Below are 22,443 nucleotides of genomic sequence, written 5' to 3' on the forward strand. Positions count from 1 at the left end.
TGGTCCATAACATGATTGATACTGTAAATAAAATATTATATGCTTGGTAAGATAAGAATAAATGTTACCGTAAATAACGGCCCAATTTAAATGTTTACGTGCTTTTCTTCTTTATATTTTTTGAGCAGTGATTAAATATATTGCTCTTGAAAATACTTGCCAGCATTTAAAGAAATACAAGTCTAGAAATGCATCCAAATTAGCAACCATACAGTGCTCTGCAGTGGTCAAAAAGGATATAAAAAGTGAATTTTGATATATACTTGAAAACTCAGAGATGTGGATTCGGTCAGCAATTAAATTACCACACGACCTTGGTGTTTGTCTTAAACAGTAGGTAATTCGGCCGGGGATTTTTACGCGGGTGGTGGGAGACGGGCGGCAATCACTGACTAGCCCCTGAAAATGATGACAATACCTTCTGACCGCATGAGAAACAACTACCGGGGCGTCAGCCAACTCCTTAGTTGGCTGAGGTGCCACAATGGAATGAATGGCTTTGCTCGCATCTTTCTCCGCCGCCATTACTGAACTACAACTCAAACTAGAGCACGACATCAACGTCAACGTTCTCAGCCACTCCCTCTGTTCGCTGATTGGACCGGTAAAAATGTGTTCGGAGAAAACCTAAGAATATACCGCAGTCCCAGACGGAGTACTGAAGGAAAATGAAAATTGAGCGGAAGTATGTAGGAGGGCGGAGCCAGGCTATAGTCACAGTCCATTCAAATTCTGATTTTAGCCACCTCTGAAATGGGTCAAATCATAGATATTACCTAAGAAATTCAAGCAAATACGCTAGAAATCCGTGCTCATTCAAGGATGTGCATTTGTTGCATGGACGGAGAAAGCATGCCTGCAGGATTTCATCTGACTGTACGACAAAAAGGTTTTTTATTTAACACTATAAAGTTAATTAAGCATAGCCTATATATAGCCTTACTATAATGCACCTTTTGGAGTATCAGTGAGAGCAGCTGAGCCGCGCAGAGCGGGTGTATTAACTACTCTATCTCTACACGATTTAAATGTTTTTAAATTTGAAAACTGCAACAAAATTGTCAGGCATCAATTTAGCGCATGTTCACAGAGGGAAAACTACTGAAAAACAGAGTTAGTTCTCTCAATACTGTCTGTTTGTTTTACTAACTGAGATATCACTTCTGATGATTCAGTAAGAGAGCAGTCCAAACTAATTCAAGTGGATTCAGGCCATTTTCAAATGCCCCATTTGACCCATTCATAATTTAGAACATAATTTAAGCGTTAAAATGTGCACACTGCGGAGTTCAGTTACACAATTTAACTTCTTGAACCTTATGCTGTTAAACTCAATATACACATCTTTTTTCTTAAATATCCACATAAACAACAAAGTTTTGTTACTATAGCAACAGCAACTGTAACCCCCCCCCAACCCCCTTCACGTTTGCACAGAGCCTTGCACCCCCTTTGCGACGGGCCTGTAAACAGAGATCATATTACTTAAGCAGCATGTAAGAAAAGTTAAATACATCAAATCATTCTGAGCTGCTATCAGGTTATACACAGTCGGAATTCATCAGCGCTAATTCTTTGGTGTTGAATTGGTGTGTCCTACCTTAAGGGTATAAGGGATGATTTCGAACACAGCCACAGTTTTGCAGAAAATTAAAAATGGTGGAATTTTTTATAGACAGAAACTAAATCAGCGATATTATAGTCCCATAGTTTTAGTTTTGGATCTGTTTGTGTACGATTGGGACCATACTGCCACTTGAGATCTCTGCGATTTATGGTCTATGCCGTTCATACACTTTCATTATTTTTGTAAGTTTCGGGCCTCACCATGTTGGTGTGATGAGCTTTGGTCATAAGCAGCATGCGGCCAACCAGGTCAGTAGTGGACACACCCTGGGTTCTCTTGCACTCTCTGCAAAGATCAACTCTGAGTGAGAGCCGTACTACACGTGCACAACATTAACAGCATTAAAGCGTGGTGTGTAATGGGCTTACCTGTACCTACCCGACTCTTTCACTTCTTCATATGTGTCTTTTCCATCCACAGTAAGAGTTATGTCATCTGTGGAGACAGAACCACAGTCAAGCTTATTCAAGAGTGAACTACAGTGAAGATTCCTGAGGACGCGTCTTTAGTGAAAATCAATGCAATTTTACTCTAGTGCTTCTTATTGTAGGTTAAACCTACATGCAGTGCCAAAAAGATTGGTCCTAGCTAGGGGTGTGTGGTATACTGTGCCCAAAATATTGTACATGGAGAACCAAGACCAAAGCCATGGGCAAGTTATTGAATGCTATATTTCCAGAGGACAATAATGATGCTCTGGATCCCTTCAGCTTAGTTTTTACTCAGATGCAGGAGATGTTGAGGCCAGATTTACTAAACAGGGCAAATTATCGTGAGAACACAATTCCAAAAAAGCGCAGATGGGAGTGGACAGTTCTGTGCGTCTACTGACAACATGCATATTAAAGCACACAGATGCAGCTGGATCATTTTCATAATGACATCAATACCAGTTAGCATCTGGTTTAAGACATGCTTTTTTTGTATTAAATAACAGCATAAACACCAGTAAACTGATGAGCGCAAACCGTAGTAAATCTTCAATCTTGCATGATTCATTTAAACAATCTCTTCCCATAAATTTTGCGCCTGAAAGAGAAACTCCTACAAATAAATATGCAATAAGATCAGCTGCAAAAATAACTCTGTCCACGCCTTTTCAGTGCTCATTATTCACTGCGTGTCTTTAATAAATCCTGACAGCAATATTTTTAACGGCAAAAGACGCTGTTAGTAAATCTGTCCCTAACAATTTCAAAATATTAAACACAAACACTATTAAAGGTGCAGTGTGTAAATTTAGCGGTGAGGTTGTGAATTGCAACCGCTCACCCCTCCCTTTCGAAGCACATAGAGAAGCTACGGTGGCCAACACAGGACAAAGATGTGGTCGTCTGGGACAGCAGAGAGTAGCTAGCGCTCTGTAGAGAAGTTTGTCCGTTAAGGGCTACCCTAGAAACATGGCGGTGGAAAAAAATGCGACTTCACTGTAAGGGGACACGCGGTGCAATGTTCCCTAATTTCTTTTCTCACTGAGCAAAACTTTTCTCTATTGGGCGGACATTTTGGTCACCTGAGGAAAAACAATCTTTGCACCAGACCTGTACAGCCTACGTAAACACACACAAAAACTTGGTTTCATCATGCAGTTATAACTTTTAATTTTATTTAACCCTTTATGTAACTTAGTGATATACTAAATCTTTTCTTTTTCTTTTTCTAAAGCAGATAATTCAGAAGTCACTAAATTAAGCACATTTTAGGTGCTTTTTTTTACAGTTAACTGTACAAGTCTTCTTTACCAAGAAATACTATTAAAAATCTCCCCCAGGACAGTTAAATTCTTTATAATAATATAATATAATATGAAAAAAATTAAGCAGTTTAACTGAGATGGTTTTTAATGTGTTTTTGTAGTAAATTATTCCATCAATATTAAATGTTTGTTTATGGCTTATGAATTTCCAAGATTTTCTATATAAGGGGTTTTCAAACTTTTAATGGCAAGGGTCCCTAAACAATTAATTTAAGTAATTAAATAGATCTAATAGCTAAATATGTTCAAGGGAACATGTGAACTCTTTTATAGTTATCTAAACATCCTTATTTTCCAGAATGGCTATACGGCTGAATAAAATTATGCTGCATTATTTTCCTGTTTAACACTGTAAAGCTGCTTTGAAACAATCTACATTGTTAAAAGCGCTATATAAATAAAGTTGACTTGACTTGACTTATCTTCTACTTCCTGATCCCCGTCCAACCGTCTGCCCTCCCCTTTCCTCCTTCCTATCTCCCTTACTAGTCCCAACAAAAAATCCCATCACATGACCACGTCTAGTGTGTACTATGTATGTAATGTTCGCATGTATGCTTAGCAATCTGCATTTCTTTTTTTTCTGGAGAGCGTGTGGCGGCGCTTTAAATAGCTGCGGCTCGGAGGCTTGCTCCAAACTCATTTCGTTGCATTGTACTTGTACATGTGTAATGACAATAAACTTGAATCTAATCTAATCTAATCCCTGAAACCCAAACCACACACACATCTATGCTACTGACGTGTGTTACTGAGGTGTTTTGAGTTTGCGCTACACTTGTGGTGGGTGTGTAACGGTAAATGTCTGTTTTGTTACCGTGCTGTATCATCCATTATTTCCACCACTTAATCAAGCCACTCTTCTTTAAAACATGATGACGTTTTATTTCACATCTTTGCGTTTCACGTTGCCTCTCATATTGAGTTATTTGGACCACAAACATGACTCACTGCCTCTCACACACGTCTTTCTCTTTCTTTGAACCGCATTCACCGGTTCTAACACTACAACGATACTAACTCTATAGCGACACTAACACTATAGCGACACTAACACTATAGCGACACTAACACTATGCGATACTAACACTATAGTAATACTACCACTACAGAAACACTACACTGTAAAAAATGGCTGTGAAATCTACAGTTATTTACTGTCGATTTCACAGTAACAGTACTGTAAACGATTTTTACAGTAGAATATTGTAAAGTTTACAGTAAGGCCGTAAAAAACACAGTAGTCCAAGCATTACAGTTGAAATCACAGTAGTCAAAGCATTACTGTAAAAAAATCACAATTTAGCCACTATAGTACTGTAAATAGTAAAGTAAACTACTGTAATTTTCCTTTTTTTTATCATATCTTTCTTTGTACCCCTTTCACATGGACGGCCCCAGATTATTGTTGTTCAGAATTCATTACCGGAATATGATATAAATACTCGAAGGTGAGCCTTCGATTTACTACATAAGTCAGGGCCGTGCAGAGAGTTCGTCAGGGGCAGGGGCTCAAATGTAAATGGAAGTAGGGCTGGGCGATATATATCGTGAGATTGTTATGCGCTTCTCATCAGTAAAGCCGGTTAATTGATTAGTAGTAAATCGCCTTCACCTGCTTTCAGATGGAGCAGCATTTACTACAAAGCTAAAACTCCAGTGTTAAATTAAGAAAGAAGTTAGAGAAGTTAATGAGATAATTAAGTGATTAATTTAGTGATGATTGATCATTATTGAAGACACCTGATGTTAACAAGCAGAATCACTGAAGGAGAAAATCATAAATTGTAAGCCACCGTTATGGGGATGGGTGTGTGCATTAGTTGGGCTCTTGACCCTTATATTCTTAACTTTAGATTTTGTTTGTCTGCTGTTATTGATTTATAGCAGTCAAATTAACAAAGAAAAGTGTGATCTGATAGTGTTGGCTATGTTTTGACATAATCATGCGATGATCAGAAAAATGAAACATTTTGAGAAAGTTTGGTTTAACTTGTTAACAGCAGCTTTGTGATTTTACAGTATGTGATTATCATTTTTTTCTTATAATCTAAAATATTTAATACACATTGCTCTGATCAAAAAACTTTCAAATTAATTTATTTAGAAACACAGACATCAATAATCAGCCTGTGAGTCTCAACAATGGTGACAATAATAAAGCATGTTGCAGTGGCTACCACCAATCACAACTCATTAATGGCTCCCATCATGCATTGCGGTATGAATAAATTATGATCTGAATTGTCTATGTAATTTTCTTTTACTAATTGACTATTCTTCTCGTCACCATTGTTGAGATGCATAGACTGAATCTTGACGTCTGTGTGTGGCTAAAAGAAAAGCTTTCTTTTTTTATAAAACAACTTTTAAGAAATCCTTTATATTATGTCTAAAACTTTGTATATTTATGCAGAATCACAGTTTTGCTGTAAACTGCAACATAAATCAAAAATATAGTTCAAATGATGATTGTCATAATATAACCAACAGATCACTTTTTATCTTTGTTCTTCTGGCAGTTATAACTCAGATACAGCAACCAGACAAAATCTAAAGTTAATAACATAAGGGTCAAGAGCCCAACTAAAGCAAACACCCATCCCCATAACGGTGGCTTACAATTTGAGATTTTCTCCTTCAGAGATTCTGCTTGTTATCATCAGGTGTCTTCAATAATGATCAATCATCACTAAATTAATCACTTAATTATCTCATTACCTTCAACACTCTTGAGTGGACTCATATACACTCCCAGGAGTGTTAATTTAACACTGGAGTTTTTGCTGTGTACAAAGAGCCGTAGTTAACTGACAAGCTGAGCCATATCGCATTAATTATCGCCGGCGATACGTCCACGATATTAATGCGATATGGCTCAGCTTGTCAGTTAACTACGGCTCTTTGTAGTAAATGCCGCGCCATCTGAAAGCAGGTGAAGCCGATTTACTACTAATCAATTAACCGGCTTTACTGATGAGATGCGCATAACAATCTCACGATATATATCGCCCAGCCCTAAATGGAAGTACAGTACCCTTACTGTAAAAAGTATTCACAGTAACTTACTGGCCAATCGTTGCCAGTAAGTTACTGTAAATTTTACGGTAAATTTTTTACAGTGTAACATTATAGCGATACTAGTGAAGTTATTAAACGTAATTTCGGGAGGAGCACGCCCATCTAATCTTGCAATTAATACCAAGGTATAAAACCAGCAGCTTACCTCTTCCTGTTGCTAGTTCTTGCAGCATCCCTCCTCCTCCCCTGCTCCTCCTTTTTGTACAATTTTGCCTGTTATAGGGGGGCAATCGGAGCTCGGGTATAATATCCTCTCCGAGCCCCTCTATAGCAGACAGCAAGCCAAACCTGTTTACCACTTTTTCACTAAGATTAAATGGGCACAAAAACTTGTGAAACTCTATAGCGATACTAACTCTATAGCGATACTAAGACTATAGCAATAATAACACTATAGCGATACTAAGACTATAGCGATACTAAGACTATAGCGATAATAACACTATAGCGATACTAACACTATAGCGATAATAACACTATAGCGATACTAAGACTATAGCGATACTAAGACTATAGCGACACTAAGACTATAGCGATAATAACACTATAGCGATACTAACACTATAGCGACACTAACACTATAGCGACACTATATAGCGACACTAACACTATAGCGACACTAACACTAACACTAACACTATAGCGACACTAACACTATAGCGACACTAACACTAAAGCGATACTAACACTATAGCGATACTAACACTATAGTGACACTAACATTATAGCGAAACTAACTTTATAGCGACACTAACACTATAGCGATACTAACACTATAGCGACATACTAACACTATAGCGACACTAACCTATTAGCGATACTAACTTTATAGCGACACTAACACTATAACGATACTAACACTAAAGCGATACTAACACTATAGCGATACTAACACTATAGCGACACTAACATTATAGCGATACTAACTTTATAGCGACACTAACACTATAGCGATACTAACACTATAGCGACACCAACACTATAGCGACACTAACACTACAGCGACACTAACACTATAGCGACACTAACACTAAAGCGATACTAACACTATAGCGATACTAACACTATAGCGACACTAACGTTATAGCGATACGAACTTTATAGCGACACTAACACTATAGCGATACTAACACTAGCGACATACTAACACTATAGCGACACTAACACTATAGCGATACTAACACTATAGCGATATATAGCGACACTAACACTATAGCGACACTAACACTATAGCGACACTAACACTAAAGCGATACTAACACTATAGCGATACTAACACTATAGCGACACTAACATTATAGCGACACTAACACTATAGCGATACTAACACTATAGCGACACTAACATTATAGCGATACTAACTTTATAGCGACACTAACACTATAGCGATACTAACACTATAGCGACACTAACACTATAGCGACACTAACACTATTGCGATACTAACACTATAGCGACACTAACACTATAGCAACACTAACACTACAGCGACACTAACACTAAAGCGATACTAACACTATAGCGATACTAACACTATAGCAACACTAACACTATAGCGATACTAACTTTATAGCGACACTAACACTTTATAGCGATACTAACACTATAGCGACATACTAACACTATAGCGACACTAACACTATAGCGACACTAACACTATAGCGACACTAACATTATAGCGACACTAACACTATAGCGACATACTAACACTATAGCGACACTAACACTATAGCGATACTAACTTTATAGCGACACTAACACTATAACGATACTAACACTATAGCGACATACTAACACTATAGCGACACTAACACTATAGCGATACTAACTTTATAGCGACACTAACACTATAGCGACACTAACACTATAGCGACACTAACACTAAAGCGATACTAACACTATAGCGATACTAACACTATAGCGACACTAACATTATAGCGATACTAACTTTATAGCGACACTAACACTATAGCGATACTAACACTATAGATACACTAACACTATAGCGACACTAACACTATAGCGACACTAACACTACAGCGACACTAACACTATAGCGACACTAACACTAAACAATACTTACACTATAGCGATACTAACACTATAGCGACACTAACATTATAGCGATACTAACACTATAGCGATATATAGCGATACTAACACTATAGCGACACTAACACTATAGCGATACTAACTTTATAGCGACACTAACACTATAGCGACACTAACACTATAGCGATACTAACACTATAGCAACACTAACAGTATAGCGACACTAACACTATAGCAATACTAACATTATAGCGATACTAACACTATAGCGATACTAACACTATAGCAACACTAACACTATGGCGATACTAACTTTATAGCGACACTAACACTATAGCGACACTAAGACTATAGCGATACTAACACTATAGCGATACTAACACTATAACGACACTAACACTATGGCGATACTAACTTTATAGCGATACTAACACTATAACGACACTAACACTATAGCGATACTAGCTTTATAGCGACACTAACACTATAGCGACACTAACACTATAGCGATACTAACTTTATAGCGACACTAACACTATAGCGATACTAACACTATAGCGACATACTAACACTATAGCGACACTAACACTATAGCGATACTAACACTATAGCGATATATAGCGATACTAACTTTATAGCGACACTAACACTATAGCGATACTAACACTATAACGATATATAGCGATACTAACACTATAGCGACACTAACACTATAGCAATACTAACTTTATAGCGACACTAACACTATAGCGACACTAACACTATAGCGACACTAACACTATAGCGATACTAACATTATAGCGATACTAACACTATAGCAACACTAACACTATAGCAACACTAACACTATGGCGATACTAACTTTATAGCGACACTAACACTATAGCGACACTAACACTATAGCGATACTAACACTATAGCGATACTAACACTATAACGACACTAACACTATGGCGATACTAACTTTAGAGCGATACTAACACTATAACGACACTAACACTATAGCGATACTAGCTTTATAGCGACACTAACACTATAGCGACACTAACACTATAGCGATACTAACTTTATAGCGACACTAACACTAACGGTACTAACTTTATAGCGACACTAACACTATAACGGTACTAACACTATGGCGACACTAACACTATAGCGACACTAACACTATAGCGACACTAACACTATAGCGATACTAACACTATAACGACACTAACACTATAGCGATACGAACTTTATAGCGACACTAACACTATAACGGTACTAACTTTATAGCGACACTAACACTATAACGGTACTAACACTATAGCGACACTAACACTATAGCGATACTAACACTATAGCGACACTAACACTATAGCGATACTAACATTATAGCGATACTAACTTTATAGCGACACTAACACTATAACGGTACTAACTTTATAGCGACACTAACACTATAACGGTACTAACACTATAGCGACACTAACACTATAGCGATACTAACACTATAGCGATACTAACACTATAGCAACACTAACACTATGGCGATACTAACTTTATAGCGACACTAACACTATAGCGACACTAACACTATAGCGATACTAACACTATAGCGATACTAACACTATAACGACACTAACACTATGGCGATACTAACTTTATAGCGATACTAACACTATAACGACACTAACACTATAGCGATACTAGCTTTATAGCGACACTAACACTATAGCGACACTAACACTATAGCGATACTAACTTTATAGCGACACTAACACTATAGCGATACTAACTTTATAGCGACACTTACACTATAACGGTACTAACACTATAGCGACACTAACACTATAGCGACACTAACACTATAGCGACACTAACACTATAGCACTATAGCGATACTAACTTTATAGCGACACTAACACTATAGCAACACTAACACTATAGCGATACTAACACTATAGAAATACTAACACTATAACAATACTAACTTAATAGCGATACTAACTCTATAGCGGTTGAACCGAGCACTGCAATTATTTCTCATTTAAACTACAATCAAATGGATTTCTCCCCACATTTCACGTCTGTATCTGTCGTCTGCGTGGCATTTATTCTTTCTACACGGCCGCAGCATCACAACTGCGCAGCTTAGAGGGCGTGACGTGTTGATAGAAATGGCTTATTCCAAGGTAATAAAAACATAATAGTTCATTATGTAAGGTCTTTATACACCACTGAAAACAGTTAATTATATTATATTGCATTTCAGTCAATATATCCTCATAAATACTACACACTGCACCTTTAAATGAAAGACTTCAGTATCAACATTTTAGCACAGGTTAGACATGGTTATTATACTTAAGCACTGACCTCCATGAACACAGAAATCACAGCAATATTTGTCCAGAGTCTCAAGCGTGGTGACGTATGGAGCTCCTTCCACGATCTCATCCACCCACTTGATGGCTCGCACCATCTTATATCTCTCAGCCTGAGTGAACACTGGAGGACCTTTGTGCTTAGAGATCTCATCTGCACAAAGAGAGAGACATTAGCATCAGTCTAAGGATTTATCTTAAACTCTTGGTTTGTTCAACAATATCAGTTTTGATGCCCCCTAATGTTTTCTGAATGCCCCTGTTGAGTAACCCTGATCTGCAGGACCCACCTATATCCTAATATGAACATTCAAAATCATATTTCAATCATGCTTTCATCCCAAGTACTGATCTGATCTGTGCAAGCTAAAGAAATATTTAAAGGGTGCCATTGATTGAAAGCCGGTTGTTTTGTTATAATCAAAGGGGAATCCATGTGACACTCACATTCTTACATAATGCAAACGTAAAAAAAGAAGCACAATACAAGACAATGCTGATGTAGATGCGCACTATAGTGTGCATTGTAAAATTAAAACTTAAGTAATATGAAAACTTCAAGAACTAGCTAAAATGTGCTAGTAAAAGTATACACAGAAATAATCCATCAGTTCTTCCCCTCAGTTCAAACACTGCCTGACATGACGTCACACTGAGGTCAGTCTACACACTTGTTGCACAGTGGCAGTTGGTGTATTAAAACAGAAGTATGTCTGGCTGGTCTTAAGAGTGCTTATCTCATCCCAGTGAACTGAACTGCTGGAATGACTGCAATGACAAAGCAGGCACTGTGTGGCGCCGACAGTGTGTGTTTGTGTGTGTGTGTGTGTGTATGTGTGTGTATCCTCACCGTCAGTGTGCACTCCAACAATGAGGTAGTCCCCCATAGCCTTGGCTTGTCGAAGTTGGTTGGAATGACCATAATGGACCATGTCATAGCTAAGAAGAAAGATAGATGAAGACAGCTGTTAAAACAGGAAGAATCTATCTATCTATCTATCTATCTATCTATCTATCTATCTATCTATCTATCTATCTATCTATCTATCTATCTATCTATCTATCTATCTATCTATCTATCTATCTATCTATCTATCTATCTATCTATCTATCTATCTATCTATCTATCTATCTATCTATCTATCTATCCCTTCTTTATCCATCCATCCCTCCCTCCTCCCCTCCTCCCTCCCTCCATCAATCCCTCCATGCTCTATCCACCCATCTCTCCCTCCCTCCCTCCCTCCCTCCATCCCTCCCTCCATCCACCCCTCCCTCCCTCTGTCCTCTATCCATCCATCCATCCATCCATTCCTCCTTCCATCCATCCATCCATCCATCCATCTAAAAAGACAAAAAAAGCCTATTTAAGGAACATGAGTTTTTTTTGTTGTTGTGTAATTTCCTAATTTTCTCAATGATGATTCTCATCACTGCTGAAATACAGTAATTAAAAAAACATTGCAAAACCATTAAGAAGCGTAATTTCACCATAATATGATTTTGGAGTGAAATATGACCTGAACATGAGCTAGACATCTATCCTCCATCTATCCTCTATCCCTCCCTCCCTCCTTTATCCCTCCCTCCCTCCCTCCCTCCATCAATCCATCCATCCCTCCCTCCCTCCCTCCCTCCATCAATTCATCCATCCATCCATCCATCCCTCCCTCCCTCCCTCCCTCCATCAATCCATCCATCCATCCATCCATCCATCCCTCCCTCCCACCCTCCCTCTTTTATCCATCCATCCATTCACCCATCCATCAGTCCCTCCATCCATGCTCTATCTATCCCTCCCTCCCTCCCTCCTTCTATCCTCTATCCATCCATCCGCTCCTCACTCCCTCCATCCCTCCATCCCTAACTCCCTCCCTCCCTCCCTCCCTCCATCTATCTATCCATCCATCCATCCATCCCCCATCCCTCCCTCCCTCTATCCATCCATCCATCCATCCATCCCTCATTCACTCCCTCCATCCCTCCCTCCCTCCATCCTCTATCTATCCATCCATCCATCCGTCCATCCATCCATCCATCCGTCCATCCATCCATCCATCCATCCATCCATCCATCCATTCATCCATCCATCCATCAATCTTAAAAAAAAAAAAAAGCCTATTTAAGGAACATGAGGGTTTTTTGTGTAATTTCCTAATTTTCTCAATGATGATTCTCATCACTACTGGAATGCAGTAATTAACAATTTCTGTAATTTCACCATAATATGATTTTGGAGTGAAATATGACCTGAACATGAGCTAGACATGTTTCTTCAGATGAATAAATCGAAATTTAAATGTTTTAATTTTTAAAATAGCTTAAAATAGTTTGTACTTGTTGCTATAGGATATCACCTGGACAACGAGAAAAAGATCCATGAAATTAGATAATAACACTTCCACTGGTTGTTGTGTTCTCGATTTATACGTGCTTTTGAATGGACATCAGTAGTTGACTTATTTATACTCAATGTGTCATTTATGTCATATTATGTGCTTTGAAAGTGAAGTAAAATAAGATTATTAAGATGAGATATTAATATGTTGATGCCAACGACTAGCCAATGATGTCCTGGCGGTGCTGTATCTTAAGACAGGATCACAGCAGCACCAACACTGGCCATGAGCATGAAATATTTACTACTGAAACTGGTTTGACAATCGCCGGCACCCAAACTGCAGGTTTGATCAGGGAGAATGAAATCACATGCAGCAGAAGCCAGCAGAGCGTGAAAGCCCTATGAATTTGATCTATTTTTACAGTATTGGGAGTCTAATGAGGATGATAAAGTTCAACAAAGTTTCGTGAAAGATTCAGTGATTGACTGACCCAGGGTCAGCTGACCAGACCTGCCTTCCTACCATGTCATGTGGTTACTGCACATGACATGTTTGGTCAATCAAACCCATGCGCTGCTCTGCATGGCTGCATTAACATTTGGACACACATATTGGACACACATATTGGACACACATATTGGACACACACGACTGGCCTTCATTTGACCTTAATCATATATAATGCTATTTATATTTGTCTTCCTGAAGTCTTTCACTGCCCATCTCAAAGTGGAATCTACTCTCTTTGTGCTGACTAAGTGCTGACCATTGCTCAAATGTGTCCTTGAGCGTCAAACATTACGTGTTCTTGCCCTTTGCCCTGGTCACGATATGGCAGGGAGGGGTTAAATTACATTATGATGGGATTTAGCATAGACATCCTGACAATTCAACCCTTACACATTTATCTAGAGTTTTACCTAAATTACCTAAATTTAAAAAAATGGTTTTCATGAAAGAAAAATAACGTGATTTGCCATACACAGTACGCTTTGCCATGGTTTCTTGCATTTACTCGTGCTCTCATCTCCTGTCTTCTCAGTCAGTCGGTCTGCCTAGAAGAAGGTTACTCTGTGTTACTCCTGCACCCTAAAACAAATCCGTAAAAATAGGGCACAACAGTATTAATTTAACGGAATTTTACGTATTTATTTTTTACAGGTGTTTTACTTGTATTTAGACTTTTTAACTTGCATTCTATGTTAGGGTTAGCAGAAATGTCTGTAAAATTACTGGATAATGTTTGGGTAATAAGCTGCCAGTACTTTTCAGTTATTTTACGAAATAATTTTTTACAGTGTGCCTTATGCTTGTTTACTTCATCGGATTCCTTCCTTGCCAGAACACCATGGACATCAAGATCTCGGTGTTGACCCTTGGCTTCATCTCGGGTTCTGGCTCTCAGATTTCTCTGAGGTCTGTCTGAAGATACAATCTCTATTCTCCGAGCCTCAACCCATACACAGTAAAATCCCCAGAGTTAAATTAACACTGCTCAGAGAACATTTGGTCCCACTCTACAGAGTGTTAAAGTAACACTGAATCGGTGTTAAAGTTAATGAGATAATTGAGAGATTAATTAAGTGATGATTGGCCATTAGTGATGAACACCTGATGATAATGAGTAGAATCACTGAAGGAAAGAGAAAAAGAAAAACACAAGAACTACGAATGACTATAAAAAAGACATTAAATCTCTGAAGATCTCAGCAGAGGAGGATTAAACAACTCCACAAACAGCATTACCAGCTTCACACATTACTAACCAGACTGACTTTATTTCTGTCAGACGTCTCTTATTGAGAATTAACAGTTTTTTGTTTGATTCTGTTGTGAAAATTGTTAGTTTTTAATGTGACCATCATTGTGATCAGTGTTTTCTTTAGTTGGGCAGTTTGATGACGTTTTAACGTTAGTGTTTCTCTGGCTGCTGTAACTGAGTTTGTTATGGCAAGAAAAGCAAGAGTAAACACAATCAGATGCTGTCGGCTGCTCGATGTCGAGAATATGATCATTGTATAATGATTTAATTCATTGATTTTACGACTGAGTTTGAGCAATATCCTATTAACTTTTTTTATTGTGATTTTAGAGAAGATCCAACACTGTTTTAATCAGAAAAGCTGAATAAATTTTGAAATCGATTGTACACTAATCACTTCTAACTCCTGCGAGATGAACTCACACACAGACATCAAGAATCTGCCTATGAATCTCAACAATGGTGACATGCTTCATGCCACAATGCATTCTGGGAGCCATAGATGAGTTTTGCGTGATGCACCCAGAATGCATTGTGGCATGTCACCATTGTTAAGATTCATAGGCTGATTCTTGATGTCTATGTGTGAGTAACACTCGCAGGAGTTAGAAGTGCTTATTGTGTGATGTGTTAGTAAACCGCAGTACAAATCTTATGTAAAAATGTTTTGATAATTGTTTAGTTTCTCTGATGATAACATTGCTGGATCTTCTGCCCTAGAATCACAAGTCTCCTATAATCAATGACTTTCAGGGGATCAGCAAATAAGGCACTATATGATGATAACAACTGTATCATAAACAACAAGCGTCAAGATTTTCTTGCCATTTTCACCGTAACGAACAGTTACAGCAGCCAGAGAAAATCTTATGTTAGTAAGTCAAGGGTCAAGAGCCCAATTAAAGCAAACACTAATCACAATAATGGTAACTTCAAACAACTTTAATTTTCAATAAAACATCAACATCTAAACCTCAATAAGAGCTTCTGTAGTCGTCTGATAGAAATAAAGTCTGTCTGGTTAGTAATGTGTGAAGCTGGTAATACTGTTTGTGGAGTTGTTTAATCCTCCTCTGCTGAGATCTTCAGAGATTTAATGTCTTTTTTATAGTCAGTCGTAGTTCTTGTGTTTTTCTTTTTCTCTTTCCTTCAGTGATTCTACTCATTATCATCAGGTGTTCATCACTAATGGCCAATCATCACTTAATTAATCTCTCAATTATCTCATTAACTTTAACACTGATTCAGTGTTACTTTAACACTCTGTAGAGTGGGACCAAATGTTCTCTGAGCAGTGTTAATTTAACTCTGGGGATTTTACTGTGTACCTTGAGGGAAGATCTGTTCACAGATTTAACCAACCTGGTATATGCACTGCCTTCAGTGACAGAAGCTTGTTCTCTGCCTAGAAGAAGGCTTGTTGTCTGTCTTGACATTTCCGGACGATCTGAATATGAAAATATATCTTTCAGATCTATCATAACAAACAAGTCCCCCTGGTTGAATCTGAGTAACATACCAGGATCAGGTGTAAACTGCTATACTTATTTGGCAGCAGAAAATACCCGCTGTTAAAAACGGATTCCCTCTGTGAAGGAGGCACTTCTTCTACGACTCCATTCTCAAACAAGGACAGAATGCCATAAAACTGGAGTGTCCTGAAAACGTCTATGCACTACAGGGGTGCATGCGTGTCGTGGATAGGCCACAAACCTCAGTCCTTTTTGAGGGGGAGGTGGGATGGAGAGGTATCTGCATTTTCTCAGCCCTATCTGGAAATAACTTGTTGAAAAGCAGCTTCCCAATAAGCGGAACTTATAGAGGGTCTGCATCAACCTCACTTTCCCGCCGGAACACGCCCCCCGAGTGGCAGAAGAGCTGCTGCATGACTGGAGTTAATAGGGGAAAATGCAAGTAAAACAAACAGTTATCAGTTCGGGAGAAACACGTTCAAATGATCTATCCAATCATAATGTCATTCTAACCAGCTGTCAGCAATCAGCAATCAACATGTCTACCCAATCAGCACAAGTAAAGGACTATATAAAAACCCAGTCAACTCACTAATGTTCATTGACAGTTTTTCAGCATCCCTCCACCACCCCGTCTTCCTCATAGTCACCTGGTTACTTTCATAACCAGAGATACGGCGGAAGTACTCTGGGTTCGGGCCAAATACCAAGCTCAGAGTCCTCTCCTCGGACAGCACGCCAAATACGCATACTACTACGCATACTATTACGCATACTGTTTACTATCTGACTATTTGTAAGTGTAAACTTGTGAACTAAAGGTTGGACTCAATATAGTGGATATTGACACTATCCATGGATTTTGAGATGCAGCCAGGAATCGTGTTTTCCTGACATTTATATAAGACGTAAATATTTATCACTGTCACTCATCACAATTTTGAGATGTATATGCATATATGGTCTATGTATTGAAGTGTGTATGTGGCCGCTTGTCAAGAATGGAAAACAAAAGTTTTTTTCAAATTCTGAATATATTATAGGCCTATTAATAATTTTTTTATATCGCCTAGACAGTGCGCAAAAAGCTCTCCCTTTATAATCACTGAAAGCTGTCACTCATTCAATGAGCGCAATCTCACACAGTCCCGTTATATTAATCAGTGAAGCTGACGACACAATGAATATCTTATTTACATAATGTTTACACTTAGAGAGGATTAGTGCGCATGCAGAACTCAGCACTGGACAAACACTTGAGAGGTGAGTGGATTCTAACTTCAACACCTGTGATTGGCCATTGCGTTCAAGAAATCAACAAACGTGTCTGTGATTTGCTACATTACTCACAGAAGCGAAAACACGTTGAAAAAATTGAATCATTTGACGAGCGTAAACACAGATATGCACTGGAATTCTTTTTCGCGAATTACAGGCTATTATTTCGAAGAAAACAGATCCTAAACTAGCAATTATGGGCAGTTTTTATCAGAAGCAACAGCGGCAGTGGTTTGAGTGAGAAAATTACACGCTATAATCAAGTTTGTCTCCCTCGTTCCGGAGGGGGGCACAGGGATGTTCAAAGGGGGGCCAAGATGTAAAATGTAAACAGACGTTATCATAGGAAACAGGATTTAAGTCACTGCAGAAACAAGGTTGTGTTGTTGTAAATTGCCAGTCAAGCAGAAAATTACAATATAATGAAGACATGTTTTGAGACCAGCGGAAACAACAGTATACGTTTCTGCCGCTGCCTCAGAAGACACAGTGGTCCAGCGCAACGGCTACACATTGTCATGTTGTAAACAAGACAACATCTGTATTGCAAACCCTTGTTGTGGTTGTTGTTGTTTTTGGCTTACACCAACACAACGTTGTTGCCATAGAAACCAAAGCAAATATTCTGTAAAATAAAAGAGTGCCACTGGACACACACACACGGTACACAGTGTGGACAGTCAATAATTTAGATCAGATTCTAATCAGATGCACAGATTTGGACTGACAGTGTGAATGTAGCCTTTGTTTTCCACCCTCAGGAGATATAATTGCACCTGCCATGAAACAAGATCAAATGAATAAGCTAAATAAAGCATGGGCAGAAAAATGTCTCCCTGAAGAGGAGAAATCTGATGAGTAATGGCACGGGTGCATCCTTTTGAGATGCCAATGAATTGTCGTGATTCTATACGGGCTTCCATTGAGTCAGTTACTGACGCAGCGCCAAAGCAAAGTAGTAAAGCAGCATCATGAGTTGAAGCTCTGTCTGACTGTGACACTCTCCTGTTCCACAGGAGAGGGTTTTATGGGAAAAACAGTCAGGTGTGGGCTGGCGGGTCACTGAGCGCTCTGTGTTTACACTGCCTTCATTCCGCTGTCAAATATTCTGGCATCCCAAACATTCTGCAACATTTGAAAAAAAAACACCATCACACAGGCAGACAGAAACGGCTGGAATTCTGAAAGAGAAAGGCTCAATAATCCTGTTCATCATGCATTGCACATGAATCCAAACACCTCTTTTCAGCTGCATGCACTCACAAACTGTGATGTTCAATCAGACTCAGCCTGCTTTTAGAAAGAAATTATACTAATGTCTCAACTCAACTACAAATATTTCATCCCCTTTAACTTATCTTTTTAATCTTTGATTAGATACTGGAAATCAGCTTTTGTTGTTCCCTTATTAAATGGATAATTCAGCCAAAAATTTTAATTAGCCCATGATTTACACCCCCTCAAGCCATCCTAGGTGTATATATGACATTCTTCTTATAGACGAACACAATCGGAGTTATATTAAAAAATGGCAGTGAATGGCAGCCCAAAATTTGAACCTCATAAAAGTCAAGTCAGGTCAAGTCATCTTTATTTATATAGCACTTTTTACAATGCAGATTGTTTCAAAGCAGCTTCACAGTGTTAAACAGGAAAGTAATGCAACAGAATTTGAATTGGCCGTACAGCTGCTCTGGAGAAAACGGCGACGTCATCAGCTCATTTCAGTTATCATACAATGACAATGTAGCAGATCAGTAATTTAGTTCAGATAGTTAATATAGTTTACTAATTTGATTTATTTGGATATTTAGTTGAAAATTTGTGAAAATGTGTGTCCCCAACTGAGCAAGCCAAGCCAGAGGCGACAGTGGCAAGGAACCAAAACTCCATCAGGGCATAATGGAGAAAAATAAACCTTGGGAGAAACCAGGCTCAGTTGGGGTGCCAGTTCTCCTCTGGCCAATTAACAAACAGCGTATGATTATTATTCTGGCAACTTTACAGGTCAGGGGTCATATTAGATCGAAATATTCAAAAGATCGGTGGCAACACGCCGGAGACGGGTTTATAGAGGATGACGTATTGATTAAATAATTATTAAATAGGAATATTCAAACAATCGGAATCATCACACCGGAGACGGGTTAATTGAGGATGCCGTGTCGATGAGGTAATTTCAGGGGGAGTCTAGTTGACACGGCCTCTGCAGACACTTCAGGGTCATGCGATGGTCATGTCTGGGTGCAGGTCCAGCATCTGATCTGGATACGGCCTGGATCCGGCTGAGTGCAGTAAACCTCGGGATAAACAGAGAGCCTAAAATTAGCGTAGATGCCGTTCTTCTTATGATGTAGCGGGTACATCAGGTGTTATGGGAAGTGTTCCCGGTTCCGGCTGACCTAGTTAATGCAGCCTAACAATCATTTAATTGAAAAAGTGTTTTATGTGGATACCATAGTAAAGAGATGTGTTTTTAGTCTAGATTTAAACTGACAGAGTGTGTCTGCTTCCCGAACAATGCTAGGAAGACTGTTTCAGAGTTTAGGTGCTAAATAGGAAAAGGATCGACCGCCTGCAGTTGATTTTGATATTATAAAAGTGCATCCATCTATTATAAAAGGCTCAGGGGTTAATAAAGGCCTTCTGAAACGAATCGATGGGTTTGTGTAAGAAAAATATCCTTATTTAACACGTTATAAAGTTAAAATATATAGCTCCCGGCAGACCGCCTTCCGTATTCAACTTATGGAAAAAGTGTAACTGGTCAGACGATAACGTCTGACGTAACGTAAGCGTTTTGAACTGAGAGAGGCGTAACACTTTCTGCGTAAGTTGAATACGGAAGGCGGTACACTCTAAAAAGAGATGTGTTAAAAATGACACATGTTGTGTTAGTTTTAACACATGTAGTGAGTGTGCTCAGGGACAACACATGTTGTGTCAAATTTAACACGATTAATGTGTAAGTCATTTTAACACACTAATTGTGTCAGGTAATCACATACTCAGATGTAATTTTAAAAATAAAGTGAAACTAAATTATTAAGCATTTAATCAATAGTCGAGTACAGAACGCATGTGCACACAAAGTACAAGACAATGTTTCAAACTCTATGACTCTATAAACTCAATTATTCACACTTCAACACCACATCGATGCCGCTTTTGAGAAAAGATCATGAAGAGATAACAGTTGACAGAGTTTGCGCTTTGAATTAAATTAAATTGTAGCAACTGATAAAACATTCTATATAAATAACTTTAATTACTCAGGCCTGTTTGTTTGAGAACATAAACACTGCATACAATGCACAATGATGGTGTGTGTCGGTGCTTTATAACATGATGTGTTGAGAACAACACAACCAGATGTGTTAAAAATTGACACATGTTGTGTCAGTTTTAACACATGTAGTGTGTGTGCTCAGGGACAACACATGTTGTGTAGATTTTAACACATGTAGTGTGTGTGCTCAGGGACAACACATGTTGTGTAGATTTTAACACATGTTGTGTAGATTTTAACACATGTAGTGTGTGTGCTCAGGGACAACACATGTTGTGTAGATTTTAACACATGTAGTGTGTGTGCTCAGGGACAACACATGTTGTGTAGATTTTAACACATGTTGTGTAGATTTTAACACATGTAGTGTGTGTGCTCAGGGACAACACATGTTGTGTAGATGTTAACACATGTAGTGTGTGTGCTCAGGGACAACACATGTTGCGTATAATTTAACACACAACCTGTGTCATTTTCTTTAACACATCTCCGTGTTACCTGTAACTCTACTAATGTGTTATTCCTCTTACACAGAAGTGTGTTGAAACCTTTTACACAATAATGTGTTATAGTTACACAACATGTGACTGTATGTGTGTATTTGCCAGAGTTACTTCGTGTTTGGATGAACACTGACACGTATTGTTAACTTGTGTTTAGTCCATTGACGTTTAATAAAGTGTGTTTGACTGTTTATTGGATTACCTGGATGTTTTAGACATCATGAATCTATACACACCAGCTCTTATTGAGATGAACAGAGGTTTGGATGTTGATGGTTCATTGAATGTTTCATCTGAAGTCACCAGAATCGTGATCAGTGGCTCCTTTATTTGAGCTCTTGACCCTTTACTTGTCTTTTAATTCTTCTCTTTCTGCTGTAACTGCATTTTAATCAAATATGTTTGTTATGTCATGAAAGAAAACACGATCAGAAGTTTCTTGATCAAGTCATAATGTCAAGATCTGATCCAGTTTATGATTAAATGGATGGTTTACATTTACTTTATTTGTGTGCTGTTAGCTATAAAAGTTTGGTGAAATTAGTCCATGATGTCCAGTAGTGCAGAATGAATTCTTAAAAAAATATAAATTCAATGTTTTCAGAAAGTTTAGAGCCGCAGCAGATACTCGTCAAACACACACATCAAGAATCAGATCATGAATCACAACAATGGTGACAAACGCTTCATCCTGCAGTGCATGCTGGGAGTCATGGATGAGTTTTGTACTATGGTGACTCCCAGAATGCATTGCGGGATGAAGCTTTTGGTTTGTCACCATTATTGAGATTCATGAGCTGATTCTTGATATGTGTGTGTGCCTGTGTGACACCATAGACTAGAACATCTTATGTGCTCTGTGTATCTAAAATCAAATGTGCAGATGATGACATCAATATCATAAAATAATTATTA

At 38.5% G+C, this 22,443-nt stretch overlaps 1 protein-coding gene across 2 annotated transcripts in view; it reads right to left on the bottom strand.

The window, feature by feature from the left end:
- The window catches only part of LOC307129574 (ethanolamine-phosphate cytidylyltransferase-like), a 55,863-nt gene that overhangs the window by 24,705 nt on the left and 8,715 nt on the right, over positions 1 to 22,443 (bottom strand). The window contains exons 2-5 of one of the 2 annotated variants that reach the window (XM_079822115.1): positions 11,733 to 11,821; positions 10,875 to 11,036; positions 1,996 to 2,062; positions 1,828 to 1,912 (exon numbers count right to left, since the gene is read on the bottom strand). In XM_079822115.1, coding sequence (XP_079678241.1) covers positions 1,828 to 1,912; positions 1,996 to 2,062; positions 10,875 to 11,036; positions 11,733 to 11,821 — 403 coding nt within the window. Of the gene's footprint in view, positions 1 to 1,796; positions 1,913 to 1,995; positions 2,063 to 10,874; positions 11,037 to 11,732; positions 11,822 to 22,443 lie in introns of both variants that reach the window. The other variant, XM_079822116.1, reaches the window with a different exon arrangement.

Source organism: Gobio gobio (assembly GCF_949357685.1).
Source record: "Gobio gobio genome assembly, chromosome: 1".
NCBI lineage: Eukaryota > Metazoa > Chordata > Actinopteri > Cypriniformes > Gobionidae > Gobio > Gobio gobio.